Genomic DNA, 21,232 nt, shown 5'->3' with positions numbered 1-21,232 from the left:
CTTTATCTCTTACCTCCCCCCCCCCCCCCCCACCCAAGGGGTGGAGGATCTAGGCACAGGCAGCTTTAACCCCGTATTAATATCCTCACTCAAAGTTTTTTTTATTTATTTGATTTACTTTAGTCACAGTAAGAGGGGGTAGTCCATAGCGCGACTTTATCTATTTACTCATTTAGATTGACTGCTCAATGATCCATTGGTTGGCACTTAATTGATTTTATTTTGCTTTTCTCTTTAAAGGTTCTCTGAGGGGAAAGCTGAGAAATGGTGTCAGTTACAGGGCCATACCAATAATTTGCAACATTTCGAGCACAGAATGTCATGTATGGTACAGGTTTCAGAACGGACTGTTTTGAGTCTATTGGAGGAAAGTATAAAAAATATTCCAAAGTTTGAAAACAAGGAGGACCATGCTCAGAATGGTCGTAGTATGATCAATGACTTTAACCGGACCTCTGTTCTAAGGAATTCCTACAGAAGGTCCCAAAGCTCTTCTAGTAAAGCTATGGAGATTCTGAATCGTATTAATTTGGAATGCAACCAATTAACTAAACTAGGACTAGAAGAAGAGAGCAAACCTCTTGTACAGTCCAAGGTTCAGAAGGATTGTAGAGGACATCTTGAGATTAACAATAATATCCTTATGTTGGATAGATCTCATTTACCATCCACTAGTGAGGAACAAGTTGTTGAGAATCCAGAATGGGTAAACACTAATACAAATAGTGAACCTTTGTGCAAAGAGTGCCACTCTAGTACCTTATGTAAAGTACAGAATGTGAAGAAGAACAGAGATCAGTCTCAAGGAAGCTCAATAATCAATGGATCATCAGATAATTTGAGGTGTTTTCAGAGGACTCCCAGGAAGCAGAAGACCCCAATGAGAAGTATGGAAAAGACAGACCCAACTTTCCAGGGTATTGAGTTTCAGATGCATCTCTGTTTTGAGAAGGAAAAATGTGATGATTACCAGCTGATTGTTTCATCATTTTACAGGTACACAACAAAATGTGGACCATTAGGAGAAATACTGTGTAAGCTGTGGCATGATCCACCAAAGAATGAGTTATGGTGCCAAGGGCTCACTGTATGAACTTGAAAGAAGAAATATCTGTTTTGCTTCAGCTATTCAGATGCTTCCTATTTAACGTTATTTCCCATAAAAAAAAAAAAAAGACAGCTGTGGCATCACAGACATGTCTTTTTCTTGTCTTTTAACCATCAAACAAACCGTGGTAAACATTCGAATTTGGAACTCCATGTTAACATTAAACAAAATAAAAAATTAACAATGTTACAACTTCAAAAAAAGCCATATTGTAGTTTGTCTATTCAGATAAAATTGCCATTCCATTTACATTGGGTCTGCTAAGCAAAGGTAACGAAAGTATGAAATGTTTCAATGAGGTAAGTGTGTCCTCTATTCTACTAAAGAGAGGATTAGATATCCTAGACAACTCCTTTCCACTACTGTATGTACAGTATTTCACAAAAGTGAGTACACCCCTCACATTTTTGTAAATATTTTATTATATCTTTTCATGTGACAACACTGAAGAAATAACACTATGCTACAATGTAAAGTAGTGAGTGTACAGCTTGTATAACAGTGTACATTTGCTGTCCCCTCAAAATAACTCAGCACACAGCCATTCATGTCTAAACCGCTGGCAACAAAAGTGAGTACATCCCTAAGTGAAAATGTCCAAATTGGGCGCAATTAGCCATTTTTCCTCCCCGGGGTCATGTGACTTGTTAGGTCTTAGATGTGACTGGGGAGCAGGTGTGTTAAATTTGGTATTATCGCTCTCACTCTCTCATACTGGTCACTGGAAGTTCAACATGGCAACTCATGGCAAAGAACTCTGAGGATCTGAAAAGAAAAAAAGAATTGTTGCCCTAAATAAAGATGGCCTAGGACAGTGATGGCAAACCTTGGCACTCCAGATGTTTTGGAACTACATTTCCCATAATGCTCAACTACACTGCAGAGTGCATGAGCATCATGGGAAATGTAATTCCAAAACATCAGGCGTGCCAAGGTTCACTGGCCTAGGCTACAAGAAGATTTCCAAGACTCTGAAACTGAGCTGCAGCACGGTGGCCAAGACCATACAGCAGTTTAACAGGACAGGTTCCACTCAGAACAGGCCTCGCCATGGCTGACCAAAGAAGTTGAGTGCATGTGCTCAGTGTCATCCAGAGGTTGTCTTTGGGAAATAGACATATGAGTGCTGCCAGCATTGCTGCAGAGGGTGAATGGGGTGGGGGGACAGTCTGTCGGTGCTCAGACCATACACCGCACACACTGCATCAAATTGGTCTGCATGGCTGTCCTCCCAGAAGGAAGCTTCTTCTAAAGATGATACACAAGAAAGCCCGCAAACAGTTTGCTGAAGAAAAGCAGACTAAGAACATGGATTTCTGGAACCATGTCCTGTGGTCTGATGAGACCAAGACTTATTATTCAGATGGTGTCAATCGTGTGTGACGGCAACCAGGTGAGGAGTACAAAGACAAGTGTGTCTTACCTACAGTCAAGCATGTTGGTGGGAGTGTCATGGTCTGGGGCTGCATGAGTGCTGCCGGTGATGTGTCGAATAGTGTCCCCCATCGGATAGTGTCCGCCCTGTACTGCGCTTGCGCAGTACGAAGTACAAGGAGATTCCGAAAGTCTCAGAAGATGAACGGCGCCTGCGCCGGGAGTCCAGGTTCAAGCCCTACCATCCAAGTGGATATAGAATTACAATAAAAAATAGCCGAGCGAAGTGAGCCCCCGAGGGGCCCTGTTACTATGTGCTACTGTATGTCCACTTGGATGGTGGGGCTTGCACCTGGACTCAGTGCGCAGGCGCCATTCTTCTTCAGAGACTTTTGGAGTCTCCTTCTCCTCCGTACTGCGCAAGCGCTGCGCAGTATGGGGGGGACACTATCCAATGGCCAGACAGTTTTTGACAGACCACCGACTGCAGTTCATTGAGGGAACCATGAATGCCAACATGTACTGTGACATACTGAAGCAGAGCATGATCCCCTCTGGTGAACTCCATGCCCAGGAAGGTTAAGGCAGTGCTGGAAAATAATGGTGGCCACACAAAACATTGACACTTTGGGCCCGATTTGGAAATTTTTACTTAGGGGTGTACTAACTTTTGTTGCCAGTGGTTTAGACATTAATGGCTGCTCGTTGAGTTATTTTGATGAGACAGCAAATTTACACTGTTATACAAGCTGTACACTCACTACATTACATTGTAGCAAAGTGTCATTTTTTCAGTGTTGTCACATAACACAAACTGATAGTTTTGCAAATTACTAGCCCTTAGATATGATGGCGCAATGTGTTTTCTTTCCTTACACTTTTTTTTTCTTTACTTTTAACCAGGCAATCCTACTACTTACTTCCTGTTCTAGGGTGTCAACAGTAGTGAGCAGCGTTGTCCTCAGTGGCGTCGGTGAGGGGGGCTGGAGCCCCGAGTGGGCCCCGGGTCTCGGGCATTCACAATTCGGAGCATGGCCGAGTGACGTAGCAGGTCCCGCCTTCTGGAGCCTGCAGCACCTATAATGGACGTCTCACTGGTCCAATTCTGGGACTTCGGGACGTGTGACATCCATCTGCAGGCTCCAGAAGGAGGGAATTACAATGCGATCGCGTCGAGCACTGAGTTCCCTGCTCAGCGCTTGGACGGGCAGCTTTCCTCTCCTGTCTCTGGCTGCCTGCCTGCTGTCTCGCAGGATGGGTGTGTGCCGCACACTACGCCTGAGCTGCAGGAGGAGGTCACCTGAGGTCTGACATGTAATGGTCAGGTAGGTCAGTGTAATGGTCAGTGTAATGATCAGTCTGTGTCAGGTAGGTCAGTGTGGGTCAATGTAATGGTCAGTGTGCGTCAGGTAGGGCAGTGTGGGTCAGTGTAATTGTCAGTGTGTGTCAGGTAGGTCAGTTTTTAGTGGTCAGCATTGATGGGCACTGGTAAGCTAGGCAGAAACCAGCAAGAGTGAGCTTACCCCCGACCACCCCCCCCCCCCCCACCAGCCCCGGGCTCGGACTTCGGGCTGAAGCCCCTGCTCTTTTTCCCACCTAGCAACTCCTTGGATAGGGAGTGTGTTAGGACTGCATAACACTGTGTTAGAAAAACATTATACCTCACTCTCTGCTACACAACGGGGGGAAAGTTTTTTGTAGCCTATGGAGTTAGCAGAGAACAATGCTGACAGATAACATTCCAGGGGCAGAGAGCACAGGAACAGCTCATGTTGATGAACAGCAAATTTGTTCACTTGTCAAACAGATCTAATAAACACTTTTTTATACTATTTTATACTTTTTTGCTATAATAAATATCCCCAATAAAAAATTTAAAATACATTTCTTCATCAGTTTAGGCAATATGTATTCTTCTACATATTTTTGGTAAAAAAAAAAAAAAAAAAAAAACCTGCAATAAGCGTATATTGATTGGTTTGTGCAAAAGCTATAGTGCCTACAAAATAGGGACTAGATTTATGCCATTTTTATTTTTTACTAGTAATGGCGGCAATCGAGGTGTGAGCCGGTGACTGACAGTCATGGCTCTCTGCTCAGAGCAGAGGGGAGAACTGAGCGATCAGCGGTCTTTCATCGCTCAATTCTCAGTGCAGAGCCTGTGGGGACAGATGCAGCATTGGATGGATGCTGCTTCCACCTAGATGAGTATAATTGTTCCCCCCCCCCCCCCCCCCCAACTTCATACTTATCTTGTAATGTGCAATATTACAATGCAAAGTTGTGAATCCAGCCTTTTATGTATTAGATGTTATTTGATCATTTAGAGTTATAACAACCGTTGTTACGCTATGGGAGCATTTCTGTAATTGTACCCCCACTGCATATTTGTCAGCATATTCTCCTCAGTCCCCAGGACACTGTCACCCCGGACCACAAACTACACTTAACATGTCCACTTTCCATGAGGTCCCATCCAGGTCAGGACCTTTTTGTCCTTAATTTTGCAGGAACTGCCTACTTGCACCTGCCACCCCTCACTTTATGCCTTTTTTTTTGTGTTACTGTGCATGCACAAGTAGCTCAAATATGGTTGAGGTTGTGTACTTGAAAAATCTGTGACAGTCGTCATTTACACAATTTAGGTAAATTAAGAGCCGGAATATTACTTGCTGCTGCTATGCCAACTTCTACACTAAAGGCAAACCACAGCCAAATTGTCCTAACAGGCTAGCATACCTCTATTTTCTGAGATGGAAAAGAGGGACACCTATTAGCAAAAAGTATATAGGCAAAGGGCACCCCCCACTGCCACACTCCCGTTACATGGAGAACTAATACACAAAAATTTTTTTTTTTTTCCCTGTATACTGGATTTTGAAATGTACACATCTAACAACTTATAAATTGAATGAATGGAAGAAGAAGCATTCATTTACCATCAAGGATACTTATTAATTTCCACTATTCTACAGCTTGCATAATTCTCCACCAAAAGGAGACGCTAAAAATGTTTAATTGGTTTATTACTGCTGACATAATATGAGCTGAAAGGAAAAAATAAAACCCAAAACAAATCCTAAAATCTTTAACATACACTCACTAAAAAAGTAATGATTTTTTGGAATTAACAGGAACTTTGTGAAATTAGACAATGTTATACATACAGGAAATGTAGGAAAACACTTGGTTACGCACATGTAAGGGAGCGCCAAAATTGTATGCATTCTAGGAACTAATGTATTGGTTTCTCAACAGCAAAGGAAGAAATTGGAGAAAGAGCACAAAATCCAGACCCCGGAGTAAATCAAATTCACTGTCCAGTGGTTCAGATGATGATCCAACACAGACAGCAAGTATGTGATCCAATTCGGATATAATCATTATACTGTTTAGGACTGGTTTTAAAAAGGAATTTTTTAAATTGCAGCTTGTAGCCTGCAGAAAATCACATTTTAGCAAGTGTCCAAAAGGAGCCGTAAATTGAATCCGTCAAATCTCACACCTTTTTATAGGTTAACACACCGTTAAAGGGGGCCAGTGTAAATTTTGGACCCCTTTTTTTTTCTCTGTGGAGCCCCAGAAATCAAAATCTCAGGCTGTACACAAGGCCTTCATGTCTGCCCAAGTCTTCACTAAGCTGACTATTAGTGATGGGCTCAGGTGTGTTCAGATCGATCCAGCCAGGAAGGAAGCTGTCACTGCACACCGCCAATCATAGGTAGTGAGGCATTTCCACGACCGACAGCTACACATACATATGCTGCCTATGATTGGCTGTGTGCAGTGCCGACTTCCTGGCAGGTTCGATCTGAATGCCCCCGAGCACATCACTACTGACCATACACCGATCCAAACTCGGCATGTCCAGAAGGGATTGGCCGAATTTTGATTAGTGTGTGGGCTCCCTCACTCGACAGAATTCGATTGTTTAACCGTTTCGCTTCCAGCGCCGTTTTTGTGTTTATTTTGCACACGTTTAAAAAATCTTTTTAGGCCTGAAGATTGCATAAACCCCAAAAATGTTATATATTTTTGAGCATAAAATAGTGATAGTTCTAATTTTTTTATGTCGTATGATATTATCATCTAGAAAATACAAACTTTTGGTAAAATATACACTATAGTTTATTTTACGGCACAAAAAACACAATAAATTACCATTTTTTGGGGGTAAAATATAAAAGGAGGTTGCACCAAGTAAATAGATACCCAACATGTCTAGCCTTAAATTTGCGTTGGCAAACAAACCTGCCCCCTCACCGCCGCCACTACCCCCCCGGACGGATGGATGGCAGGCAGGGGTTTAGAAGCCTTACTGTCAGGAGGAGGATGGCACTGAGGAAGATGACAAGGAGGGCTGCTGCTCCTCACTCCAGGAGGATTTGGGAAAATCCAGGGCTTCTCCTATCGGCCGAAAGGGATGCAGCTCCTGAGATCCAATTGGCTGTGAGCCCTAACATTCCCTTGCCAGTGGGGTCTCAGGACCCGCTTCCTGATTAGCCAGGAGGAGAATCAGAAAGACAATAGCAAATATTTGCTACTGTCACACAAATGGGTGGGCTCAGGGCACAGTGCTCTGCTCCCCGAGCCCACCCTTTTTTTAAAGCAAATTAGTGCCTCAGGCTCTAATCGTGTGCTTTTAAAAAGAAATCCATGCGACCAACACCCTGCATGTAAATTAAGGGCCGGGTGCATGGATTAGTAGGGGGGCGGAACCCCTTATGGACGGGCCACCACTGGTACCCACACAGCCGATTGTAGTGTTCTGGGGATTTGGAATTCCTGCTCTTCTTCCCCTTCTTTCTGTAGGGCTTCCTGGGATGGGTCAGAGTGATTCCAACTGGTCAATACCTAAACATGACCAATCAGAATCACTCTGATCCACACCAGAAATTCTACAGAAAAAAGGGGAAGAAGAGTAGGGATTTCAACTCCCCAGATCACTGCAATGGCTACATGGGCACTGACGACTCAATGCCCATGGAGGTAAGTACAGTAGGCGGGGGGAGGGCGGTAGAGAGGGTATAGGGCTTTTACCTTTAAATTTTTTCTGAGAAGGTCAACTAATCCTTTTTAGTCCCATTCCCTCATGGCACAATTGACCGGTCCACTTCACACTGCAGTTTGGATGTCGCTCTTTAATAAAGGTTCTGGCTGTGGTTTAAAAAAAATATTTGGCACACTTCAGCAGACATTTAACAAGTTTCAGGACTGCTCTTAAAGCTTGTAAATGCCTGTCTTTATAAGGGAAGGTTTATAAATGTCCCAGTAAATGCGGCTTAATGGAAGGAGGTATCTAAACACTGATCATAATCACCACACTGCAATATACAATCATACAGAGTATCTCTACACCAATGTTGATCACACGGCAGTGTCTAATGATACACAGTTCCGAAAACACAAAAAATTATCACACTGTACTATAGAATCATACTGAGTATGCCAATTATGATCACAATGCACTGGATGATGATACTATCTGTACGTCGATAAAAATCACACTACATTTGTATATTGATAGTGTATTCCCTTATCTAGGAATTAAACGATGTGCCTCTTGCAAGACACAGAAGACTCCCCTGTGGCGGGATGCAGAGGATGGGACCCCGCTATGTAACGCCTGTGGCATCAGGTAATAATTGCATCACATCACGTTTACGAATGAAAATAAAGAGTTAAAAACAATTTACAGTTTTCATGCATTATAAAATGTATGCTGTTCTTCTGATGGAAATTCTACAGTGTAATAAACATTCTGGAATCTAGCTTTTTTTTTTTTTTATTGTTGGAGGAGTTCTTTATAATCCTTGGGCTATTTTCCCTCAAATGGTGCACATTTGTTTCTACTCAGTGCCCTATAAGTGTCTCCGTTTTAATTCCCTTCCTCAGAAGGATAATTGTATTTTAGCATTGAGGAGTATGGAGGTAAATTCTTAATAAAAAAAAAAATACAATATTAGTCTTTTGATAGATTTTTTTTTTTTTTATTTTGTTATCAGGGATGGGTTTTTGGCTGATCCTAGCTGCTTCTCCCTAACTCATTTTGTTGCTTTGTGTTCTTTCCTTGTGAAAGCTTCTACAGAGCTCTCTGTACAGAGAACATTTCACAGGCAACTCCCCTGCTACCCACTCACTGTTTCCACACAGAGCTGGACGTTATCCCACATTCCTCGCTGTGCCCGGGAATTCCCACTCAGCACACGCAACAAACTTTTTCCATTCTCTTTCAAATTATTAAATTTGGACTCCAAAACGTCTCCAAAACAAATATACTTTGGAAGCACGCCGTGATTCTCTGTATAGTTTGTACATTACCAGCGTCCCTGTGAAAAAAAGACTTTCGCTAAAAAGGAGCCATTTTGATTTGATGGAGCAGTCAAGCCGCGGGTAAAATTGTTACTAACAAGTCACTGTCAATGTCCCTCTTCAATGGGTGGGAATTGTGAGTCACGATAGTCATCGGTGTATAACATCGAATGTCACAGATTCCTACAATTGGCGGTTGGAAAACCCTTCCTGATATCTATAAGAATTTTTTCTTTTGTCAGCCATCTCAAAAATGTATAACTTTTCTTAACAACCGATGAAAAATCTGTTTAAAAAAAGCTTCATCACAAACTCATTACAACATTTACATATGCAAAATGTGATTAACCTATTAAAGCCTAAGTTTACTAGAAAAAACAAAACAAAAAACAAGGGACTTTTCATACTATATCAATGCATTGTGTCCCTTGTGTAGCTGGCTCCTGCTTGTTGAAATCTACATCCTCCAAGCCCTCCTACTCCCACGTCATAATCTTCTGGTGTGGCGGGGGTTGATAAAGCTGATGGACTGGTTATATATACTCATTAAGAGTACTGACCATGCCCGCCCTGTTTGCCCTCCCCCACCCCTCCATTCAGAGAAGCTGTACTAAAACTTCTGAGAAAGAAAAACAAGCTGTGAATAAATGAGGTGGACTCTTCAGTCATCCGCCCATCTTCCATTCATAGATCCTCTTTCATTGGAAGCTATTGTGGTACACTCCAGTGTGTGCTAGAATAGTTGGAGGCAAATTTACTGGCTTTTGGTAAAATGAATTTTTGAATCTGGGCCAAGAATTGACTGAAGTTCAGGGCTGGGTGACTCACCCTGGCAGCAATCCCTGGTGCCTCCCCCTGGTCCAGAAGGTTGGAGAACCTTCTAGAACTAGTGGGTGGGGTTTGGAAAAAGCTGCCTTGAATATTTATGGAGCCTCGGCCAATCCTCAGCAGTGGGCTGGCAGCAGACTGAGACAACCCTATAAATAAACATTAGCCATACCAGCAAGGGCAGTTGGGTGGAAGGTGGAAATACAGTGTTGAGGAGGCTGTCGGTGCCCTCTAGTCTGGGGGGGTGGCCTGCCTTAGGCTGGGGTTTGGGTGCTGAAAGGATCCTGACAAAACACATGGGAGGAGGTCTTCCTGGAGGCAAGGGAGCAAGAGAGGACAGAGTGAGTAGTGCAACACTGTTGAGGACTAACAACGGGGGGAGACTGCCACATGTTGCCAGTCTCTCTTGAAGACAGTGATGTTCTTAAGTCTACTATCCTTCCCTGAAAGATCTTCTAAAAGTCAGCTGGGAGGGCTGGTGAAGAGTCAGTCTGGTGGATTGGTGTAGAGAGGCAGCCAGGAGGGCTTGTGAAAGAGGCATTTGCAGCCAGGGGGGTTGGCATTTCCTGAAACGTAGGGATGCCGAAACCGATACCGAAAATAAATCTTCCTTGATCTCGATGACCGATACCGAAATAGCACCGACACCAAAATAGGCTTTTTTTATTTATTACTCCATAAAATTATTGGATATACAAAATTGTGTTACATTCGTATTCGTTATATTATTTATATTCAACTTAATCATTAATTTTATGAAGAAAAGAATATTACAATCCAGCAATGTCAAAAAGTACTTTAATAAAAAGTAACCCACATAAAATTGGACACAGAAGATAAAAATAAAATAAAATAAGACTGCAGTCAGTGCACATTGCACCACCATACCAAATAAAACCGGCATAAAAATAAATAAAATAAATAATATATAATATTAATCATAATTAATGTTAATATAAAAATAAAATAAAAATGCCAAAGACTGACTTTTTTATATTTTACTAATTACCAATTTACATCAGAACTAGTAATTCAGTTCTCTCTCCCTGAGGTGTCAGCGGCTGGATGTGCGATAATGTATGCAGCTGCGGGTTACATACATAGTCATACAGTAGACCGCACTGTGTTCCGGTCCCAGGTATGGGCGGAGACATCCTGGGTAGTGATGGACGAACGTTTCGCCCGGCGGTCGTTTCGCGGCGAATTTCCGACATTCGCGGTCCGCACGTTCGAACGCCTTTTTCCGTCGTTCGCCGCGGCGGACTTACGTGTTTAATGTATACAAGAACTTTAACCTTTGGTGACACGTTTATCATGTGATACAGGACAGCCAATTGAGACATGACAGCACATGGACACTTGTACATTCCCCCTAACCTATAAATACACCCGATCCGGTGGCCATTTTACATTCTTTCTTCTGTTACGATAGGGACAGGTTCCTGTGTGGAGTAGGGAGAGATAAACCACTAGCTATTTGGTACACAAAAGTTCTTTTCAGGACTGGTATAGGTGTTAGGTGTTGATAGGTTTGCTGTGCTGCTGATTCTTGCAGCAGCCTGAGTGTCTTTTGTTAGTTTAGAGAAAGGGAAAGGACGGTGTATGCTACAGGGACAGCCAGATTAGTCTTCATCATCATCATCATCATCATCATCATCATTAGCTGTTACTATCAAGGTCCACAAAAGAGCTGTTCCAGTAACCACTAATCGTTCTCTTTTTTTGCCAATTTGTATAGGGACAGGAAGGAAGCAGTGTTGTCAGGCAGTGAGGGTAATTTTAAAGACTTGCTGTTATTATTAGTTCCACAAAGGTTCTTTTCAGGACTGGTATCAGTGGTACAGTAATAGGCTTGTACATGTATAATATTCTTTCTTCCAAATATAGAAAGGATATTATACTTGACTGCTGCCCTTCTGCTGCAGTCTGCTAAACATTCACAACTCACTTGTTCCACAAAAGTTCTTATAAGGACTGGTAACTTGGTATAGGGTGCTACGGTACATAGGCTTGAGTGCGGTACAGTCTGCTGTTCTGTAAGGACCGCTATCGGTCCACAATAGATAGGGTTGACGTGCACCACTGCTGACCGCTGCCCTATACTGCAGCAGTCCTTCAGCGGTATAGGGACTGACGTACAGTCTGCTAAACACTAATACACAACCTGCTTGGTCCACAAAAGTTCTTATAAGGACTGGTAACTTGGTATAGGGTGCTACGGTACATAGGCTTGAGTGCGGTACAGTCTGCTGTTCTGTAAGGACCGCTATAGGTCCACAATAGATAGGGTTGACGTGCACCACTGCTGACCGCTCACCTATACTGCAGCAGTCCTTCAGCGGTATAGGGACTGACGTACAGTCTGCTAATCACTAACACACAACCTGCTTGTTCCACAAAAGTTCTTATAAGGACTGGTAACTTGGTATAGGGTGCTACGGTACATAGGCTTGAGTGCGGTACAGTCTGCTGTTCTGTAAGGACCGCTATCGGTCCACAATAGATAGGGTTGACGTGCACCACTGCTGACCGCTGCCCTATACTGCAGCAGTCCTTCAGCGGTATAGGGACTGACGTACAGTCTGCTAAACACTAATACACAACCTGCTTGGTCCACAAAAGTTCTTATAAGGACTGGTAACTTGGTATAGGGTGCTACGGTACATAGGCTTGAGTGCGGTACAGTCTGCTGTTCTGTAAGGACCGCTATCGGTCCACAATAGATAGGGTTGACGTGCACCACTGCTGACCGCTGCCCTATACTGCAGCAGTCCTTCAGCGGTATAGGGACTGACGTACAGTCTGCTAATCACTAACACACAACCTGCTTGTTCCACAAAAGTTCTTATAAGGACTGGTAACTTGGTATAGGGTGCTACGGTACATAGGCTTGAGTGCGGTACAGTCTGCTGTTCTGTAAGGACCGCTATCGGTCCACAATAGATAGGGTTGACGTGCACCACTGCTGACCGCTGCCCTATACTGCAGCAGTCCTTCAGCGGTATAGGGACTGACGTACAGTCTGCTAAACACTAATACACAACCTGCTTGGTCCACAAAAGTTCTTATAAGGACTGGTAACTTGGTATAGGGTGCTACGGTACATAGGCTTGAGTGCGGTACAGTCTGCTGTTCTGTAAGGACCGCTATCGGTCCACAATAGATAGGGTTGACGTGCACCACTGCTGACCGCTCACCTATACTGCAGCAGTCCTTCAGCGGTATAGGGACTGACGTACAGTCTGCTAATCACTAACACACAACCTGCTTGTTCCACAAAAGTTCTTATAAGGACTGGTAACTTGGTATAGGGTGCTACGGTACATAGGCTTGAGTGCGGTACAGTCTGCTGTTCTGTAAGGACCGCTATCGGTCCACAATAGATAGGGTTGACGTGCACCACTGCTGACCGCTGCCCTATACTGCAGCAGTCCTTCAGCGGTATAGGGACTGACGTACAGTCTGCTAAACACTAATACACAACCTGCTTGGTCCACAAAAGTTCTTATAAGGACTGGTAACTTGGTATAGGGTGCTACGGTACATAGGCTTGAGTGCGGTACAGTCTGCTGTTCTGTAAGGACCGCTATCGGTCCACAATAGATAGGGTTGACGTGCACCACTGCTGACCGCTCACCTATACTGCAGCAGTCCTTCAGCGGTATAGGGACTGACGTACAGTCTGCTAATCACTAACACACAACCTGCTTGTTCCACAAAAGTTCTTATAAGGACTGGTAACTTGGTATAGGGTGCTACGGTACATAGGCTTGAGTGCGGTACAGTCTGCTGTTCTGTAAGGACCGCTATCGGTCCACAATAGATAGGGTTGACGTGCACCACTGCTGACCGCTGCCCTATACTGCAGCAGTCCTTCATCGGTATAGGGACTAAGAGTTTTGTCACAGGGTCATTTAAAAAATGACAGGCAGAGGAAGAGGCAGGCCCTTCCGCAGGGGTGGTAGGGGTAGGGCAGGAGCAACAGGCTTGAGCCAAAGTGGGAAGTTGCAGAAGGTGCGTTCAATTACTTTAAAGGATGCACCAGACTTGGTTGAGTGGCTCGCTCAGCCTTACTCTTCTGCACCCTCCTCATCCTCTCGATCTGCACCCTCTTCTTCACTCTCTGCTATGTGCACCCCCAAAGACACTACCACCAACAACACGACCACCACCACCACCACCACATACCTTCCGCTTGAGTCACTGGAATTATTTTCCGATCCATATCAAGAGGACATTTCTGATGCGCAGCCACTCTTGGTATTGGATCAGGAAGAGGAGGTAGCAACAAGCGCTACTCAGCAGTCTGACGCCAGTACCCAGATCAGCCCAAGGAGGAGGTTGGTCCCCGGTGTTGCTGCCTACTCCGAGATCTCTACTTATAGCGGTGGGGAAGGTGACGTTGATGATGACGTGTCTAGTGATGTCACGTGGGTGCCCACAAGAGAGGAAGAGGAGGGGAGTTCAGAGGGAGATATGGACCAGCAGATAGGGAGGAGAAGCAGCAATGACTTACATTGCACAGCAGGGACAAAGCAGACTGCAAATGTATCAGGAGCGAGTCATCGACCATGTACGGTCACATCTGGCGCTCCCAGGACACCGGCACATGGCTCCGCAGTGTGGGCTTTTTTTAACGTGTCCGCTGCTGACAATAGCGTTGCCATCTGCAATCTTTGCAGTCAACGCGTTAGTCGCGGTAAGCCCAATACTCACCTAGGGACGACCGCCTTAAGAAGGCACATGAGCAGCCATCACCGAGCCCAGTGGGAGCAACGGAACACACAAAGCCACACTGCAGGCTCTCACCGTCCAGCCTCGTCTTCTACTTCTCCTTCTCCTCTCTCCTCACAATTGTCCTCCACTCCACCTTCCATCACGCCAAGCTCACATTTTTCTGCAAAAAGGCAGGCTTCCGTGGGCCTAATGTTTGAGCGTAAAAAAATGATGACGCCGGATAACCCTCTTGCCCAACGGTTGGCGGCTGGCTTGTCAGAACTCATAGCCCGCCAACTACTGCCATATAAACTGGTGGACTCGGAGGCCTTTCGCAAATTTGTGGCCATTGGAACACCACAATGGAAGGTCCCAGGAAGGAAGTATTTCTCAGAGAAGGGCATCCCAGAGCTATATGGCCATGTTCAGCGGCAAGTGAATGTATCTCTGGCACACAGTGTCGGTGCCAAGATACATCTGACCACAGACACGTGGTCTAGCAAACACGGGCAGGGAAGGTATATCAGTTTTACTGCCCACTGGGTGAACCTTCTGACGGCCGTCAAGCATGTAACCCGTGGCACCCGTGTAGATTTGGTTTTACCGCCACGGATTGCATGCAGGCCTGACTCTTCTTCTCCTCCTCCTACTCCATCCTCCTCCCTCTCCTCCTCAGCTGCCTCCTCCTTTTCCGCTGCTAGCGTCTCTTCCACTGCACCGCCCAAGCTCCCCAGAACCTATTCCACATGCCAGGTGAGACGTTGCCATGCCGTGCTGCATCTGTTGTGCCTGGAAGCAAAGAGCCACACTGGCCCGGCACTCCTTTCAGCTTTGCGTTCACAGGCAGATGAGTGGCTAACACCGCTCAATTTGACAGTTGGTAAAGTGGTGTGTGACAACGGTGCCAATCTGCTTAGCGCATTGAAACAGGGCAAAATCACGCACGTGCCGTGCATGGCACACGTCTTAAACTTGGTCGTGCAGCGATTCCTTGTCAAATACCCTGGGGTCCAGGACATCTTGCGGCAGGCAAGGAAAATCTCGGCCCATTTCAGAAGATCTTACACGGCCATGGCTCGCCTTGCTGACATTCAGCGGCGACACCATCTGCCGGTCAGACGTCTTATTTGCGATTGCCCGACGCGATGGAACTCAACCTTCTATATGCTTGATAGGCTGCTCCAGCAGAAACGTGCAGTTAACGTCTACCTGTATGAACTCTGCGAAAGAAACGGTTCTGGGGAGCTGGGTTTTTTTTCACCGCGCCAGTGGCTGCTCATGCGCGACACATGCAGACTTCTGCGGCCATTTGAGGAGATCACCAAACTGGTCAGTCGCAGCCATGGCGCCATCAGTGACATGGTACCTTATGCCTTCTTTCTGGAGCGTGCATTGCGTCGTGTCATTGATCAGGCTGTGGAGGAGCAGGAGCGGGAAGATGAGGAAGTCGCAATGCTGGATGAATTCCCAGGGGGGGCTACTCTATCTGAGACAAGTCAACAACAGGAGTCTGATGAGGAGTCAGAGGAGGATGGTGCCGGGGCGGATGAGCAGGAGCAAGAAGAGCATGCTTTAAACCTTTCTGGGATCCCTGTTGTGCGAGGATGGGGAGAGGAGAATGAAGAGGACGACATTATCCTGGATGATGAGCAGGAGCCAGGCCACCACACCGCTTCCACTTTAGTGCAAATGGGGGCCTTCATGCTCCAGTGTTTTAATAGGGACCCCCGTATAAAAAGCATGAGGGTCAAGGACCAGTACTGGGTGGCAACGTACTTAGACCCCCGGTACAAACACAAAATGGCGGAAATGTTACCGCCGTCGCAGAGGGCTGTCAGAATGCAGCACTTCCAGGCCTTGCTTCGAGAAATGCTGCATTCTGCTTTTGCGTGCGCTGGCAGAGGAGCAATTCCCACTCCCAGAGAAGGATTTGCGGGTACCAATCCAACAGCGCCTGCAAGAAGAGGCCGGTTTGAAGATGTGTTGGTGACTTCGGATATGAGGTCATTCTTTCAGCCGACCCATCGACAGGTGTCATCCGGATCCAGCATCAGGGAACGCCTAGACCGTCAGGTGTCCGACTACATTGGGTTAACGGCCGATGTGGACGCTCTGAGGAGTGATGAACCCCTAGACTACTGGGTGGGCAGGCTTGACCTCTGGCCAGAGCTTGCCCAATTTGCAATCGAACTGTTGGCTTGCCCCTCATCCAGTGTCCTGTCCGAAAGGACGTTCAGCGCAGCAGGGGGGATTGTGACCGATAAGCGTACTCGCCTAGCTCACCACAGTGTTAACTACCTCACATTTCTAAAAATGAATGAGGCATGGATCTCGGAGGAATTCAACACATGTGACCAGTAGACCATGTATATGTCTATAAACTATTTTTTTAATCAAGCACACAGACCTTCTTAATTCATTTGGCTCACTTCCTTGACCCAAAAAAGCACACCGTACTATATGCCCCTACCCTCCTCTTTGAAGAGGTTGAGCGGTGTCATATTTCTACTGGGGCTGCTTATGATATCCCTGTGCTGTGCTGACTTCCTCCTGGGGGTTCTTATTATGAAGGGATCACACTATCCCTGTGCTGTGCTGACTTCCTCCTGGGGGTTCTTATTATGAGGGGATCACACCATCCCTGTGCTGTGCTGACTTCCTCCTGGGGCTGCTTACGGTGCTGCTGTCAGTGCTGTATGTCACGGTGCTGCTGTCAGCGCTGTATGTCACGGTGCTGCTGTCAGCGCTGTATGTCACGGTGCTGCTGTCAGCGCTGTATGTCACGGTGCTGCTGTCAGCGCTGTATGTCACGGTGCTGCTGTCAGCGCTGTATGTCACGGTGCTGCTGTCAGCGCTGTATGTCACGGTGCTGCTGTCAGCGCTGTATGTCACGGTGCTGCTGTCAGCGCTGTATGTCACGGTGCTGCTGTCAGCGCTGTATGTCACGGTGCTGCTGTCAGCGCTGTATGTCACGGTGCTGCTGTCAGCGCTGTATGTCACGGTGCTGCTGTCAGCGCTGTATGTCACGGTGCTGCTGTCAGCGCTGTATGTCACGGTGCTGCTGTCAGCGCTGTATGTCACGGTGCTGCTGTCAGCGCTGTATGTCACGGTGCTGCTGTCAGCGCTGTATGTCACGGTGCTGCTGTCAGTGCTCTGTATTACGGTGCTGCTGTCAGATGCCTCTATCACGGTGCATGTGTCATTCCGGTATGTCACGCTGCTGGTGATCATCTCCTGCACCCTCTTCTTTGCCTACCCTGGTCCCTGACCTTCCCTCTCCTCCATTGCCTTCATTAGCTCCATAGTCCTGAATTGTTAGAACAATTTCCCAAATAAAATAAAAATGCTTGTAGTTATCGATCCCAAATTCACCTCATACATGTATTATGTCATTGTCCAGATGGTGGGACTACGTTTTACCCCCTAATAATTACCACGTGGCCGCAAATTCGACATGAAGGTTTGCAAAGTTCGCCTCCCATTGAAGTCAATGGGGCCCGCGGCGAACGTTCGGTTTCGCGAACGTTTGGGTCCGTTCGCATTTCGCGTTCGCGAAACGTCCCGTCGGAAGTTCGTCCATCACTAATCCTGGGACATAGACTAGTCTACAGCAGCGGTGCTCAACCAATCACAGCAAGCAATGTAGACTATTCTGTGTTTATGGAAGTCTCCGTCCATACCCGGAACACAGTGCGGTATAGTGTATATAGTACTGTAGTATGTAGACAACCATAGATACAGTTTTGCACATGCAGCGGGCTGACAGCTTAGGGAGAGACAATGACATAGTTTAGCCCAACAAAAGAACAAACTATGTATAAGTAAATACTTTAAAGAACAACTCTGTCAACTAACCATAACAGAAATATGGCAGAAGGCCGTTCTTCTGTTTCACAGTTTCTGTAAATATAACATAGTACAGTGCTATGCTATAATAACATTTTTATTATTTTCTTTCAACTTAAATGAGAACTAGCAGTTTTTTTTTTCCCCCCCAAGTTCTCTCCCTAAGATGTCAGCGGCTGGATGTACAATATAAAAGTGTATGTATGTAGCTGCGGGTTAGATACATAGTCATACAGTAGACCACACTGTGTTCCGGCCCCCGGGTATGAACGGAGATATCCTGGAAGTGCAACACAGACTAGTCTACAGCAGCGGTGCTCAGCCAATCACAGCAAGCAATGTAGACTAGTTTGTGTTTTATGGAAGTCACCGCCCATACCCGGAATACAGTGCGGTATAGTACTGTAGTATGTAGACAGCCACAGATACAGAACATGCAGTTTTGCATTTGCACGTGTTGTAGCGGGCTGACAGCTTAGGGAGATGCATAGTTTGGCCCAACAGCAACAAACTATGGTATAGTAGTTCAAAAGCTGGAGTTCTCTCTTAAATTGAAGTGCAAAAAACTGTAGAAGAACTACAATGAACAACCAACAAATGGCACATCTAGACAATTGGAAGATACTAGGTAGTTAGTCATACTATGTTGTATGTTACAATTGTCCAATAGCACAGTCCAATTCCAATTCATTTACTATGTTCAACATGGTAAATTAATTGGTCTATGCTATGGATTTTTAAATCTATTTCAGTAAAAGTGTGAGATTTTGCTTTAAGAACAAAAGCTGTTCAGCTTTCTCACAGGAGAGACAGTTTCTCTTCTTATGAAGAATATGAGATGCTAGACTGAATAGTCTCTCACTCTCTGTACTGTTGCTTGGGACAGATAAATATCTGTGTGCAATCTGTGCAAGCAAGTGTAAATGTTCTTTGTTAATGTGCCAGTACTCAAGGCAATTGTTGCTTCTGGCAATAGGCTGTTCAGCTAAATAAATGTCCAGCTGTTCCTCTTCACTTGTATGCAACCGTTTCTCACTTTCCTCTGTGAGACACCTCGAAACTCCTTCACTAGATGCTTCCACCACCTCCATTTGTGCCAGTATAATTTCCCGTGCACACTGCTTTTTCTCCACATTAAAGTATTACTCTTTAAATCGAGGATCTAAAGCTGTTGCAATGCAGTACAGAGGGTTGGACTCTGTGTCTTGAAACCGGTTGGTAACGGCCTCCACTAGAGTGGTTTTAGCCTTTTTTACGCCACGGTCTGTTTCTACCTCTTTTCCAAGCAGATGCTTCAGTGCAGCAATCAAGGGGATAATTTCAGCAATGGAAGTGTTAGTTGAGCTTATTTCTATTGTTAACTGTTCAAATGGAGATAGAAGAGACAAACTATTTTCAACTAATGTCCACTGATGTGCACTCAGTGTTGCTGGCAGCTTGTAATCTGCAATGTATGCAGCTAAAACACGCTTTTTTTCAAAAAGACTTTGCAGCATATAGTAGGTGCTGTTCCAACGAGTGGCTACATCTTTCTGCAGTCGTTTCGGTGCCATTCCAAACTGCATCCGCAAAGCTTGTAATCTGGAATAATCAACCGGAGAATGCTTAAAGTGACCCACAATTTTTCTTCCTTTTAATACAATATCAGATATGGTGCGCTGACTCGGCAATCCTTCATTCACAGCCAATTGTAGCATGTGTAGCATGCAAGTTCAATGTCCTCCATTGCCTTTGCCATGTTTTGCGCATTATCTCGGACAATCAAATGCACTTTAGACTTCTCAATGTACCAAATTTCAAGCATGGTTTTTAAAGCTTTAGATATTGCTGCTGCAGTATGTGATCCAACAAACTCATGTGCATTAAGTAGGATGTTTTGAAACTTGTCATCAATCCACTGCGCTGTCAGGCTGAGCATGCTCGTTGGACTGACATCTGAACTCCAAATGTCGGTAGTAAAACTGATTGATATGATGTCGGTAGTCATGAGCTCCTGAATGTGTTTTCTAACACTGCTAAACAATTCATGTAGGCTGGTATCTGCAAAGTAGCGTCTGCTTGGTAGTGAGTAACGCGGCTCAATATGATGCATAAGCCTATGGAATCCAATGTACTCCACAACAGAGAATGGCCTGATCGTCTAATGCAATAAATTCCATAATTTTAGCTGTAATGGCACGGCTTTGGGACTGTCACTTGCATATTTCCCTAATCGTCTTTCAGGACAGCCACTATGAGAGATAGACTCCTCCTCTTCCTCTGGAAACACTGCGCCAGCCCATAAATTCTTACTTCCCCTGCCGGACCTCAGTTATTAGTGTTTCCTCCGGCGGGGAGACACTGTGCAAGGAACCAGGCCGATCAGCTGGGGAGGCTGTGGCCGTCTTTTCGTTAAAAGAACCCGGTTGAAAGAAGCAGGGGCTTCGTTTGGAAAAAGCTGGGTTCAAACCGTTCGAAACCAACGTCCGCGTGTCGGACGGGTCGAACGGTTTACTTACCTCACCAGGTACTGCCACCCCTTCCGAGTCGAGCGCGGCTTCAGGTCGTGGGGGACTCCTATCGCGTCTACAGGGACGCAGCTGGCAAGCCGTTCGGAAGATTTCCCTGTACATGGGTACAGTCCGCCCCTTTTTTTCTCTGAACCGAGCGGGCCGAACGACGGGCGACGTCGTATCCGGCGGAAACGAAGGCTTGACCTCGAAATACGATCGACTTCCGGTTCCGGGTCGTGGAGCTGATAGGAGGTCCGGGCACAAGCTGGAGATGAGTTCAGAACGTGCACAGGCAACGTGGAACTCTGTAATAAGCAGCCACCTGCAGTCATGTCGGAAGCTGAGGCTCAAACGACAGACTCTATCTCCAGCATTCCTAAGGTAAGAGCGCCCTGGGGAGGGGTTCTCTCTATCTAGGATCCCCCCACCCCAATGTATGGTTCTATCATGGGTGGGGGGGACAGACCCCCTGGGTGGCCAGGGGGGAAGGGAGGCTCAGATCCCTTCGTTTTAAAAAAGGGTCTAGTGCACTCCCAGGGTTGTATCCCGAGCTTTT

The 21,232-nt window shown here is 45.7% G+C and overlaps 1 protein-coding gene across 1 annotated transcript in view; it reads left to right on the top strand.

Moving 5' to 3' along the window:
- Positions 1-258: 258 nt before the first annotated feature.
- The window catches only part of ZGLP1 (zinc finger GATA like protein 1), a 37,350-nt gene continuing 16,376 nt past the window's right edge, over positions 259-21,232 (top strand). Inside the window, exons 1-3 of the mRNA XM_077473415.1 lie at positions 259-996; positions 5,741-5,838; positions 8,027-8,120. Coding sequence (XP_077329541.1) covers positions 317-996; positions 5,741-5,838; positions 8,027-8,120 — 872 coding nt within the window. The 5' untranslated portion in view covers positions 259-316. The remainder of the gene's footprint in view (positions 997-5,740; positions 5,839-8,026; positions 8,121-21,232) is intronic.

This window comes from Lithobates pipiens, unplaced genomic scaffold, assembly GCF_037356315.1.
Source record: "Lithobates pipiens isolate NorthernLeopardFrog02 unplaced genomic scaffold, aLitPip1_a1.2 Scaffold_8, whole genome shotgun sequence".
NCBI lineage: Eukaryota > Metazoa > Chordata > Amphibia > Anura > Ranidae > Lithobates > Lithobates pipiens.
The sequence above is the reverse complement of the archived record's forward strand: the minus strand, read 5'-3'. Positions and strand labels throughout refer to the sequence as shown.